Source organism: Budorcas taxicolor, chromosome 10 (assembly GCF_023091745.1).
Source record: "Budorcas taxicolor isolate Tak-1 chromosome 10, Takin1.1, whole genome shotgun sequence".
In the NCBI taxonomy this organism is placed as follows: Eukaryota; Metazoa; Chordata; class Mammalia; order Artiodactyla; family Bovidae; genus Budorcas; species Budorcas taxicolor.
The window spans coordinates 82,453,468-82,466,794 of NC_068919.1; the positions used below are offsets into that span (position 1 = coordinate 82,453,468).

The 13,327-nt window shown below is 47.1% G+C and overlaps 1 protein-coding gene across 1 annotated transcript in view; it reads right to left on the reverse strand.

Moving 5' to 3' along the window:
* The window catches only part of DPF3 (double PHD fingers 3), a 275,837-nt gene that overhangs the window by 130,796 nt on the left and 131,714 nt on the right, over positions 1 to 13,327 (reverse strand). The window contains exon 3 of the mRNA XM_052647385.1: positions 5,659 to 5,766. Within this exon, the coding sequence (XP_052503345.1) occupies positions 5,659 to 5,766 (108 nt within the window). The remainder of the gene's footprint in view (positions 1 to 5,658; positions 5,767 to 13,327) is intronic.

A 13,327-nucleotide genomic window follows, 5' to 3' on the forward strand; every position in this document is an offset into this window, starting at 1 on the left:
ATTATCAATTTTCAGCAAGGTTTGCCCAAAGAGGACTATACATAATGTTGGGCAATTTGCTTTTTTCTTTCCACTAAACAATATAGCTTGGATGTCTTTCCATTTTTTTTTTTTCCTACTCATTCCTTTAAAGGACAAAATACTATCCTATTTTATGAATGTATTCTATGTTTAACTAGTCCCCTGCCAAAAGACCTGCTGGTTGCTTCTATTCTCTGTTTGCTGCTGTTGTTACAAACAATGCCACTATGGACAACCTTACCCACTGGGAGTCCATATTTATAGGATAAAATTTTCTAGCCACAGAATTTGTAGGTCAAAGGGCAGGTGATTTTTAAATACTGACAGGCACTGTGCATGAACCTTCAAACAGGTTAGACCCAGCTCCACTTCCGTGTATAAGAGAGCAGATCCCTAGCTCCTCATCTGTTCCCTTCAACTGCCCCCCATTCCCATGGAGGTCTGCCTCCATCCACCCAGCTGACTGCCTCCACCTACTAGAAATTTGCAGCAAATTCCCCAGGAACTCTGTTCAGTGGTTCTACCCTGAGTCACACTCAAAGGTACGGACCAAAAAAAAACCCAGCTCTCTTTGAGACCAAATCAAATGGAATAAAAATAAGAAAGAGTCATTTTGAAATATTGTCCAAGTTGATTCTGTGCTTTGGGAGGACATTCCCGCCCATAAAAGGGGAGAGGTCCTCTCAGCTGAGGACTGTGTATTTTATAAATGATAATGGCAGAGCCTCTCAGAGGTGGCATGTGTTACCTATGCAGAGACACCTGCCAAGGGGACAGAAGGGAGCCGAGATCCAGAACGTGCCTCGTAACCCACCAGAAGTGGCATCATTTATAAATGTCTGCCCAGCCAGGGGATCTTTTTCTACTTTTGCACAAAGGTGCCGTACAAGTGAGCTGAGGCTCTGGGTGAAGGACCTTTTCTGAAATGTTGGCTTGTGTGAAAAATTCAAAGCCAAACATGTGAAGCCTCCAGGAAGAGGGTGGTACATTTTTTTTTGGTCATGCTGCTTCATGTTCTCTGGTTAGGCCCTGATGCTTTGAGGTTCAAGCCTGAGGCTCCTTATCACTAACTCTCAGATGCTCCCCTGGCATCTTTACTCATAACCTACAGCCGCAGGCTGGTGAGGTGGTACACATCCTGAGAGCCAGGCCTGGCCCAGGGGTACACACTCAGAACAGGATACAGAAATGACTGACATTTGGCCCAAGGTTTTGGGGGTTTCATTTTGGTTTTTAGTAGGCTTAAGAGTAGGTCTGATTACCCAGAGAGGGAACAAATTCACATGAGATGGATCTCTTCTCATTTGCAAAGTTGTTGATTCCAGCCCTGGATTGTTTATTCTCAACACTTAGGTGCAGGTGTGGAGGAGCCATTCTGCCTTGGGCGGGCCTGACTTGCCTGGGGTCTTCTGCCACCGGAGGATATGATTACACCTCTGAGGGCCCATCCTTAACCAGGCTGGTGCTCATCCTTGCAGAGAGGGTCCTCCCCCAGGACCCTGGCCGTCTCTGAGGCTGGGCCTTCACCAGAGGAGCAGCCACCTCGGCATCTACTCTAAGCATGAGGACCGAGCCCAAGGAAACCTCTCAAAGATCACAGGTACAGACATGGTACTACAGGACACCGCCTTAGGGGCCTTCCTTTTCCTTCCCCTAGACCCAAGGATGGGGCAAGTCCAAAGTCAACTGTGACCCCAGCTGCTCTACGTTCAGCTTCCTGGAGACCCACGTGCCCGAGTACATGTCTGTAGCCAGAAGGACCAGACACTGGTAACGTAGCTTCTTGCCTCAGTCCCACCAACAATGAGACTCTAAGTCCTCAGATACATGAGCAGCACAGTAGATGCTCCTTGGCTTTGCCAGAAACCTGACTCCCCTGACTTGCAAAACGGGCTTCTAACACTTTCACCTCTCCCTCCCCTCTCTCCCTCCCGGGGCTATGGTTAAGGACCAAAGGAAGAGGCAAATGAGAAATGAAAATGCTTTGTGTGTGTGGGTGCTGTTGCTCAGTTGTGTCCGACTCTTTGCAACCCGATGAACTTTAACCCACCAGGCTTCTCTGTCCATGGAATCCTCCAGGCAAGGATACTGGAGTGGGTTGCCATTTCCTTCTCCAGGGGATCTTCCCAACCCAGGGATCAAACCCAGGTCTCCTGTACTGGCAGGCAGATTCTTTACCATGTGAGCCACCAGTGTGTTGTTCAGATACTGGCTATAATGATGACTCGACCAGAGTGCTCCATCCGCAGGTGGCTCTGATGGGTGGAGGGAACATAAACCCAGTCAGCTAATCAGTCCTCCCAGGGATTTCCCCAACACAGATATTGAAGGAGACTGCCTTTCTGCCAGCTGTGCTGAGTGCTGAGTCTGGGCTGCTAGTGGCCACCTTGCGTCCCCCATGGGGAGAAGACAGTGTTAGAGATGGAAAGAGACACACAGAGCCCCCACTACAACATCTGAGCCCCTGGATACAGCTGTGCCTGAAGCCCAAATCCACTCTGGGATTCAGTGTTACATCAACCACTTCCCTTTTTTTGCTTCGGCAGATTCAACTTGAATGTCTGGTATTTATGACTGAAGAAATTTCAACTATCTCTTGGATGCATTTTAATAATTAATATATTAGTTTTCTAATCATGAAATAAAGTTTTTAAGGGAAAAATCTTGATAACTTTTAAGTTAGTACAACTATCATGAGGAGGCAGGAGCAGCAGTGAACAGAGAAATCAAGCAACCTGGGGTCTCGGCCAGTTCCCATGGGAATTACTGCGTAAGCCTGAGCAAATCTCCCAACTTGTCTGAAGGTGAAAGTCACTCAGTCATGTCCAGCTCTTTGCGGCCTCATGGACTATACAGTCCATTGTATTCTCCAGGCCGGAATACTGGAGTGGGTTGCCTTTCCCTTCTCTAGGGGAGCACCCCAACCCAGGCATCGAACCCAGGTCTCCCGTATTGCAGGTGGATTCTTTACCAGCTGAGCCACAAGGGAAGCCCAAGAATACTGGAGTGTCTGGACCTCAATAAAACAAAGAATTGGAGTTAACCATGTCTGAAATGTTTACAGTGCTAAACATTTTGATTCTATAAAAGATAATCCAATTAGTCTGATATAAAGTAGTCTTAATAAAGGTTTTTTAAATAAACATTAAGAATAGACTTTAAAAAAGAATAAAGACAACAATTTAAAATTGATGTCAAGCATTTATAATAAAATCCTTTAACAAGTTACATATGAGATGCCCTTGGAGTTGGTGATGGACAGGGAGGCCTGGCATGCTGCCAAGGGGTTGCAAAGTGACTGAGTGACTGAACTGAATTGAGCTGGTTAAATAAGTTGTAGTGCATTCATACAATGGAATATCGTGTGATTGTGGAAAAGAAGAAATTCTTTACATATTGACATGGCCAGTGCCTGAGGCACATTTTTAAGGAAAAGGGCAAAATGCAAGGTGGTTGTGCTGCATGAAAAGGGGAAGGGAAAGTCATACAGATGTAATTCCTGTGTGTGCATAACCTGTCTCTTGAAGAATCCCCGAAGACTGGTACCATTGATGCCTCTTTGAAGCCTGGGTCTTATTTTTCACTATAAAACATATCCTTTTATATCTTTGGGATGTGACTGCATTACCTACTCAGTTTTTTTAAATTTTTAATTGAAAGGGTAAGAAATGGCAAATACTATTACATATTGCTTGTTTGATCCTCATGAGGAAGCTGCAAGGCTGGCTAGGAATCCCAAGTACCACTGTGCTATTTACAGATGCAGAAATACACCCAGAGGGTTCACATACTCCAACACAGAGACGCATCCAACCAGCGACAGACATCCGAATAGTCCCCTCACTCAAGTCTACACAGCCGACAGGCATGGGTTCACCCTCTCACTGTAGCACCTACTGCAAAGCTCTGATTAGGGTGAAATTAAAATGGGTCCAGGTAAGGCTCAAGTCAGGGATTACCTGATCACTTATCAGACCACTTTCAGATCTGGAACAAGAGAGGAGGGAGCCAGCACCTCCAAAATAAATTGTTTGTATTGATAATTGTTTAATAAAGACATGTAGATGGTGTGGAGTCATGCCATCCTGACTTGTGATCCAGCCACCTGTAAATCTTCAAACTTCAACATGTGTTCTGGGGATGCAGTCCTTGGGATTGGATAAAATGTAAATTCTAACTCAGGAGATCTGGGGTGAGGTCCAGAAGCTCCCAAGTGATGCCTATCCTGATGGTCAAGACCACACTTGGAGTATAATTCTAGAACCATACCAGCAGTGTGGCAGTCAAGCACTGAATACAGCTAGCTTACAATGAAATGTGTTAAAAGCTTAAGATACACACTAGAATTAAATAACCATACCAAATAAAGAAAAATATCTCATTCATAATTTTTGTCCTGATAATATGCTGAAATAATATTATTAAGTTAAACAGAATCTATTGTTAAAAATTACTGCCACCAGTTTTCTTTTTCTTTTTTTTTGATGTGGCTACTAGAAAATGTAAAAAGATGCATGTGACTCATAATCCTGCTCCAGGAGACTTGCTTCTCCTATAACCTGCATCTCAGGGAGTTTGGGACCACCTCAGTCATCACCCTGGAGTGTCTGCAAGGGTCTGTAAATGAGGCAAGGCCATTTGAGAACTTGGATGGACCACCTATCCCTAACAAATAAAACTTTTGCACAAGTGAAATCTGGGTTAGAGTGAGCAGCTGAAGCATGCTTATCAATGGAACTGTAAGAAAGCATCTGAACAACTGGTTTAGCAGAGATTTTGCAAGAAAAAAAACACAGCCTCGGGAGCGAGTGTGGAAAGGCAGGCGTGAGGTAGTATTGCCGGACAGCCACCCCTGCCAGGTCTGTGCTGTCTGGGGACAGTGGAAGGGGGCAAGTGAGTTCTGCCTTCATTCCACTTAACAGCACTGTCACCACCATTCTTGAGTCCCATCCAGCTCCTGCATCCCCCAAAGCAGAGGTTCCCTTAAAGCTAAGGAGCCAGGGCCATCACTGGGCCTTGCTGCAGCCCACAAGGTCTGAAGAGAGCCATCTGTTCAGAAGTGTAATAACAGACCAGTAAAGAAACTAACCAACTCTTTCTGCAGGGCCACAAAGCCATCAGCGTCACCTGGAAGCAAATCCTGAACTCAAACTTTTATTTCTATGTCCAAGATGGGTTCAGTTTTTAGTGACTGGCCCTTCCTGTGTAAGAAGCTCCATTAGTTCATCCCCAGTGAGGGGGGAGAAGGTACCCAGGGCACCGTTCTCCTTAGATCACAGTCTGGGACTAGGTTTCTTTACTTGAAACCCCAGGAAGCTATCACCCAGCCCCAGATAGCTGCAACTCCTTCAGCTCTGCTGCAAAGTCATTCATCCTGGGCCTGTTCCCACCCTGCACCTGCTTGCTTTCCTCTCCTGAGGTAGCAAGAGAAAGACAAAAGGAAGGGGAAGGCCTGAGACCCACCCCCTAGAGGGTGAGAAGTTTGGGGGTGTTGGGTGGGGGACAGGTGAATGTGTTTATTCCTGAAAGCGCCATGTAGGCACACGCACTCTCTCCGCAGAGCAACCTCGTCCTTGGCCAGCCCAGCACTCCCCACCTCTCCTGTCTCGGCCCAGCCAAGCTCCACCAAGCACTCACCAGGTTTTATTTCCAGCAGCCGCAGTTTCGGATCCTCAGGTGGGTGCAATCGTCTCTTCTTACGCCAGCAGCGGGCAGGGTATGTGTACAGCTGGCCTGGGGCAAGGCCTGTGGACAGAGAAGACATAAAGGTTAAAGGCTCCAGGCTAGATGGGGCCTTGGAAACCACCCTGCCTGACCTTCTCAATCACAGTGAGAATGAGGCCCAGAGAAGTGAAGGGGCGTGGCAAGATAAATGGTGGAACCCAGGCAAAATCTAGGCCCCCTGAGCCCAGGACCCTGGGGCTCTGACTTCTCCACATTGCTGTCTCAGTAGGCACATGCCAAAAGTGAGCCATGATTGTTACCAAAATCAGTTCTGCTCTCTTAGCCTAGGGAGAAGATTAGCAAGACCTCAAACCACAGGAGGGACTTTTCCAGATTTATCCCCATCACAGTGTTTCCAAGGCCGTGTATGTCCAGCTACAGCCCATCAACTGCCCCTCTGCCCAGGCCAAGCAAGTGCCCTTCAGGCTGGAGCAGCAGGCATCATTTTGTCTACCTGCGGACAGCCTGGATGGGGAAACATCTCAAGGAAACAGAGTCAGGCTGCCAGATCTCCTACCCGCTGGCTTCTTCCACCCACTGACAGCTGCTGGCAGCTCGCCTAAGCCGAAGGGAGTCCCTGGCAACCTGCTTCAGAATATAAGCCTCTCCTGGGAGCAGGCTCCATGCCTGCACAGCCGGCATATCTGTACATCCCTGTCTGAAGTGAAGTGAAAGTCACTCAGTCGTGTCTGACTCTTTGCAACCCCCTGGACTATACAGTCCATGGAATTCTGCAGGCCAGAATACTGGAGCATTTCCCTTCTCCAGGGGATCTTCCCAATCCCCTGGGATCGAACCCAGGTCTCCCGCATTGCAGGAGGATATTTTACCAGCTGAGCCACAAGGGAAGCCCACATCCCTGCCTGGGCTTTACCAAAAAGAAACAAGCCGGAGTCCTGTGCTGGGCTTATGGATCACATGGTCTCCCAACAGGAACCTCCACTTGGATTTGGCCTTTGACATGAAATTACCACACCTGCGTCGTGTATCAGGCCAAGCACCCCATGAGGAGCCTTCCTGCTCATCAGCCAACACTTTTAGGGCTCACGGGGCACACAGTGTGGGATCCAGAGGCCTTGGAAGAACGTGGACTTCCCACACTAGACCCTGGTCTGTTCCCAGAGAAGAGGGGAGGGAGTGGAGGCTGAGGACAGAGGAAGAGGGCTGAAGACTGGTTAGGTGATCTGCAGATTCAGAAGCCTGCCCGATGCACCCCCAAATAAACCAGCAAGTCAACTGACCCACCCCCACCATTAGAGAGAAAAGCCTGACATCAGAATCCCCAGAACGGGAACCGCGGCTGACACAGAGGAGAATCAAATAAAACATTTGCTGAGTGAGTGAGGGAAAGAATATGTTCCAGTTCATTTTCATGGAGGTCACAACTCCATCTTCTGTAGATGAGCATGGCACGTGACAACTGTCAGAGACAGGCAGCCCCCTCATAAAAGGGGCCCTTCCTAGACCTCAGACCATGGGTACAAAACATCAGGACCCTTTTTGCATCTTCTGTCTTCCATTTTGGGGCTTTTAAAGTTAAGAGAGGGCCTTCCCTGGCAGTCCAGTGGTTAAGATTTCACCTTCCAATGGCAGGGCTTGTGGGTTCAATCCCTGGTCAGGGAGCTAAGATTTCACATGCCTCAAAGTCAAAAATCCAAAACATGAAACAAATTATATGGTAACAAAGTCAATGAAGATTTTTTTAAATGGTCCACATCAAAAAGTCTTTTAAAAATTAAAAATGATAAAAGCTAAGAGGAAAACTGTCTTCGTTTTTGCATTTTTTAAAGAAAAATCTACAAAAGTTTCACTGTTATACCTCCATTCATTCATTTTTCATTTGTGTTGTCATCTCTACCCATACACTGGTTTGGGTCCAGAGCAGAGGTGACTACTCCAGCATTAAAGGAGACAAAATTTTGCTTTGTTTGAAAAGTGAATGAATTTATGATTCCTATAAATGGGTACATTGAGTTGGAGTCCCTTCCAGATGTTTTGGCCACTGCTGGGGCCGGTGTTCCCCAGGATCCCAGAGAAGGCCAAGTATAAGGGCTGGCCTGCTGCTCCATATCCCAGAACTGGTCCCGTAAAATCCCTCCTCAACTTGGATGAGCAATTCCTTATCCAGGCTGAAGCCAAAAATCACCTGGAGAACTTACTAATCCCAATGCCCCAAACCATGCCAGAGGGTGTGGCGGGGGAGGGGGAACTGAACACCTCTTTAACACACTTTATAGACTGTCATAATATCTGACAAAGAAACTCTGAATGTCTAAGCACCAAAGAGTTACTACTTGGATGTTCCTTCTGATGTACCAAGACCAGTCTAATCATTTTTCCGGTAGGTTCCCAAGGTTTCCTGTATTTTTCCCAAGCCATTATCATTAACTGCTTGCTTACTAGACTGTCATCCCCACTGGTTTAATAAGATGCAAGGTGGCAGGAGTCATGTCCATCTCAAGTATCCCCAAAGCTTAGCACAGTGCCTGGCATTCTCAACCAGAATGGTTGAGTTTCAGAAACACAGGAAGTGGATGACCCTTGGCTCCTGCTGTTTCTGACTCCAGGAGACTCCTCCACCCGCCTCCAAACCATCCGAGAGGGACCTGTTGCACTGAACACAGAACCCACCCCACCCACCCCAAGAAGGGAGTCTCTGTGCTGCAGGCTCCTTCTTGCCCCACAGGCTGCTTCCCTGGTATTTCCACTCTGACTAAAAACAGGTCCGTGAAAAGGAACTGGTCCTGACCAGCACACTCAAAAAGGTCTAAGTGACTGTAGATCAAAACCATTAGCCCTTGTCCAAGTCCTCCACCCTCCCTGAGGCTGCCATCACCACACTACCTGGTCAGTGGCCTTGGGCCACTCAGCTGCAGGTCCATTCTCCCGGGGGAGTCCACTTTAGGAAGTAGTTTGAATGCCCAGAAGAAGGGACTCTTTATTTCCTTCTGTAACTTTCTCTGATGGATGGAGGAGCCCCACGGTGCAGAGGATGAGCACGAGTCCTCACACCCCCATTCGAGTCACCTTGGGAATCTCACCCTATCTCTCTGAGCCTGTCTCCTCGCCTTAGGATAAAGGTGGTAATAATACTTGCCTTTCAAGGACTGTTGGGGGATTAGCTTATATTCAAGAGGAAGCTCTTTATGGCCATGAAGTCTCGTACAGACATCAGTTCTTAATTATCAGGAGTTAGCTGACTTAGACGAGCGCGGACTCTGCCCACGTGGCCCCATCTGGCATGACATGACTGCTCTTTGCTCCTCTAGCCACAAGGGGGGCAACGGGCTCCCCTTTGATGCCTGCTTCAACTCCTATCAACAAGCAAATGCCCCCAAGAGCTCTCTCAGGGCTCCCGCCCCCTTCCTTGCCCTCCTCCCTGGGCTGACAAGCACCAGGGTGCCTTTATAGGGCCAACACGTTCAGCCCTGGAGTTCCACTTACACAGGGATGAGCAGAGCCCCGTGAGAGTTATGTTGTTTATCTCATTAGAACAGGAGGCGCATAACTCAAAGCCCATGTGTCTGTGTGGTAGATGGAGGAGGGGGTGGGGAAGAAGGAGGCACAGCTGCAGCCGGGGAAATTAACCTGAAGGCGGAAGTCTGGGGATGGGGGAAATGAGATGGATATAGAGGAGAGGAAGGCAGGAGACAAGAGGGGTGACCAGCCTTCCCAGTAACCAAGACCACAGCAACCCCTCCATTCACACACCCCACTGAGCAAACTGCTCTGCTATTACTTTGAGCTGCAACTCCAGGCACACTTACATACAAGTGTGAGCATGGCAGACACACACACACACACATACACACACCCCCACTCAGGAACTCACCCACTGGCTGTGGGAAGAACTGGCTCCATAGGAAAATTCAGCAGGATGAGCTGGGTGCCTGTACATGTAAATTGCTTGTCACATGCATGGCCCACATTCAGCAGGTGGATCCTGAGTGTTATGAGCCTCTCTGACAGACACAGCATGAGCCATTAAGAATTCAGAAGATGAAATGGGATGGGAATAGATTTGAAAAGAAGAATCAGAATATCTTCCTCTTCCCCAGACCAGAGCTGAGCCGTGACAGTTCAAGCCCACCCAGAGAAGGGCTCTGCCCACAGCAGCTCAGAGAGTGGCCCGAGGTTCCCTGCTCATTACTTCACGGGACACACTGCCCCGCTGTTGGTCACTGTTGATGTGACAGAGCTTCACCTTGCCCTTATTTGAAATCAACATCTACCTTCCTGTTGTTTATGCCAGTTTGTCGACCCTTGATCCCAAGAGTGGGCAGGTGTCATCTGCATCCCAAACGCCCACCCCACCCACCTGCTTGGGTTCAGAGGAGAGCCAGCTGAGAGAACGAAGAACTAGAGGGCAACAAGAGTTGAGGAAAGAGGTGGTGACGACACCTGCCCAAGAGCCTGGGACTCTCCACCAAGACAGGGCGTCAGAACTACAGAAGTTGGTATTGAAAAGGGGTCCAGCCCAATCCTTCCAAGCCAGAATAGCAGAGATTCACCAAGGCAGCTGTAGTTTGAAAACCTCCCATATAAGGAACTTGGCACTAGATCAGACCTTACTCGTATGTATTCCCCAAGGCCCACAGATGATGGGTGCACTGTTACTGTTTGTGGCTGAAGATGACAATTTGGACCAAGTCTGCAGAGCTGGAAGGATGAGTAATAAGCCCCAGGTAGAGCTTGAGGGGCAGGGAAGATGTATTTCCCAAGCACGTACAGCTGCGTGGTGACGCAGCTCTTATTTAAGAGCTGCCTGGATCTCATGGACCGTCTCTTCAGTAAAGCATTCCTGAACCATCCCAGGCCACAGTGCCTTTTCTCTTCCCTGAAAGTCTGGAGAACTGGGTACCTGGCACCTCATGCCAGTACCCAGCATGGCTCTCTATCTGGCTAGCCAAACATCCCCTTCCAGCCTCCCCTCCTACTCTTCTTGGGAGCTCCTCTCTAACATTCAAGTTCAGTGTCCCATGTGACAGGACTGCCTGGGCAAGGTAGACCTCAAATCCAGAATGTTGCCTGCTTCTTCTGGCCCAGAGGTCTCCCCGAAGTCCCTCACTGGTCCCATCACACTCAAAACCTGACACAGCGGAACTTGCCTTGTGCCCCAGTAGTCACAGCTTTGCCTTCCAGTGCAGAGGCGCAGGCTTACTCCCTGGTGGGGGAGCTAAAATCCCGCACCCATGCCTTGTGGCCAAAAAGCCAAAACATAAAACAGAAGCAAAATTGTAACAAAATCAACAAAGTCTTTAAAAATGGTCCAGGTCAAAAAAAAATCTTAAAAAAAACAAAAAAAATACCTGGCACAGGACAGTAGCTAACATTCACTGAGCTCTTAGTCTGTTCCAGGCTAGCACCTCACAGTCACAGCTATCCCACTGTGACAACAAGTCTACGAGACGTTTAAAGGATGAGGACAGTAGGGTTGACAGTGCTTGACTGGTACAGGGCCACTGGTACAGCTCGTAATGGCAGCCTAGTCCTCAGCCCACACTCAGAACCTCTCCACTATCACTGAGCCAGTCCATCGCCGGTCCATACGCAGCAGGCTTGAAACACAGAGTTCCCATTGCCAAAACACTCAGGAAAGGGACTCTGGCCCTCCTCCCCACCCTCATCAAGCCACTTCTTGTGGAATTTATTTCTCCTTTCCTATCACACCACCGACTAAACTTTTTCGTGGGGAAATGCATCTTGGTAATACAAAAACATTATAGTAGAGTATATGAAATGTGCAGAGAATCAGATACTGACTAGGACATTCTTTCTAAACTTGTCAGAAATTTTTACGGTATCAATATTACAACATGAAACAGGAGCTTAGAAGTTATTGAATCTGATTCTTACCAGACATCAGAATTGCCTCTACACTATCCCTGACTTGAGTCTCCACTCTGGCCTCTGTTTCAATAATTCTAGTCCTTACCCTTCCATGAAGCAGTTTCCTATGCTGTTGAAGTATTTTGTTGTTAGAAATATGCCTACCAATCTCATCCACCACTGGCGAGAATGCAAAAGGGCTCAACCCTCTGTCTGAGTTTCTGGTGGCTCAGACAGTAAAGAATCCACCTGCCACGCAGGAGACACACATTTAGTCCCTGAGTGGGGAAGATCCCCTGGAGAAAAAATGGTTACCCACTCCAGTATTCTTGCCTGGAGACTTCCATGGATAGAAGACCCTGGCAGGCTACAGCCCATGGAGTCGCAAACAGCAGGACATGACTGAGCAACTAACACTATGAAAGAGAATTCGGCATAGCTAACGAAACCGCAGACATGTTGCCCTTTGACCCAGCAATTCCACTTCCAGGAATCTCTATCACAGATTCACACACAAAAATACAAAAATATGCATTCATCATGGTATATTCAATACTAGAAAAATACGTGAAAGCAATCCGACGTCCCTTATAGGGACCCGGTTGAATAAAGAATAGTAATGCCTCATAATGGGCTATAATGAAGTTATGGAAAGAAGTGAGGGGAGGAGAGAGAGGGAGCATGGGAGTATAGACTGCAATGGAATAAACGTAAGGTAGAGAATAGTGTGCAGATTATGTTATCATTTCTTTAACAAATAGGGATATACACACACACAGATGTATACATGCTGTGTTTTTACATGGGGTTTTTTTTTTTAATGGAGAGAAAAACCAAAACCTATTTTTTAAAGTTACTTACAGACAGAACAAAAATAATAATAATAATAATAGTAACAAGAAGAAAAGAAAGTTGTCTTTTCTTAGAAAAGGAAAAGAAAATAGAGGAAAGGAACAGGATAAAAGAACAGAGATAGAAGGGGGCTCAACTCTCTCTCTGAATATACCATGCTTTGTAGATTTGACTTTAAAACCAATACATATTTGATATTATTACAAAGGAGAATTAAAATATAAAAGCAAACTAAGATCATGGCATCTAGTCACATCACTTCATGGCAAATAGATAGGGGAAATATGGAAACAGTGGCAGATTTTATTTTCTTGGGCTCCAAAATCACTGAAGACAGTGACTACAGGTATGAAACTGAAAGACTCTTGCTTCCTGGAAGAAAACTATGACAACCCTAGACAGTATATTAAAAAGCGGAGACATCATTTGGCTGATAAAGGTTCATATAGTCAAAGCTATGATTTTTCCAGCAGTCACATATGGATGTAAGAATTGGATCATAAAAAGGCTGAGCACCAAAGAATTGATGCTTTCTTACTGTGGTATTGGAGAAGACTCTTGAGAGTCCCTTGGACTGCAAGGAGATCAAATCAGTCAATCCTAAAGCAAATCAACCCTGAATATTCATTAGAAGGACTGATGCTGAAGCTGAAGCTCCAATCCTTTGGCCATTCTGATGCGAAGTGCCTCCTCACTGGAAAAGACCCTGATGCTGGGAAAGATTGAGGGCAGGAGGAGAAATGGGTGACAGAGGATGAAATGGTTGGATGGCATCAATGTACATGAATTTGAGCAAACTCTAGGAGATAGTGAAGGACAGGGCAGCCTGGTGTGCTGCAGTCCATGGGGTCACAAAGAGCAGGACACACCTTAGTGATTGAACAAGAAAAGCAAACATCTG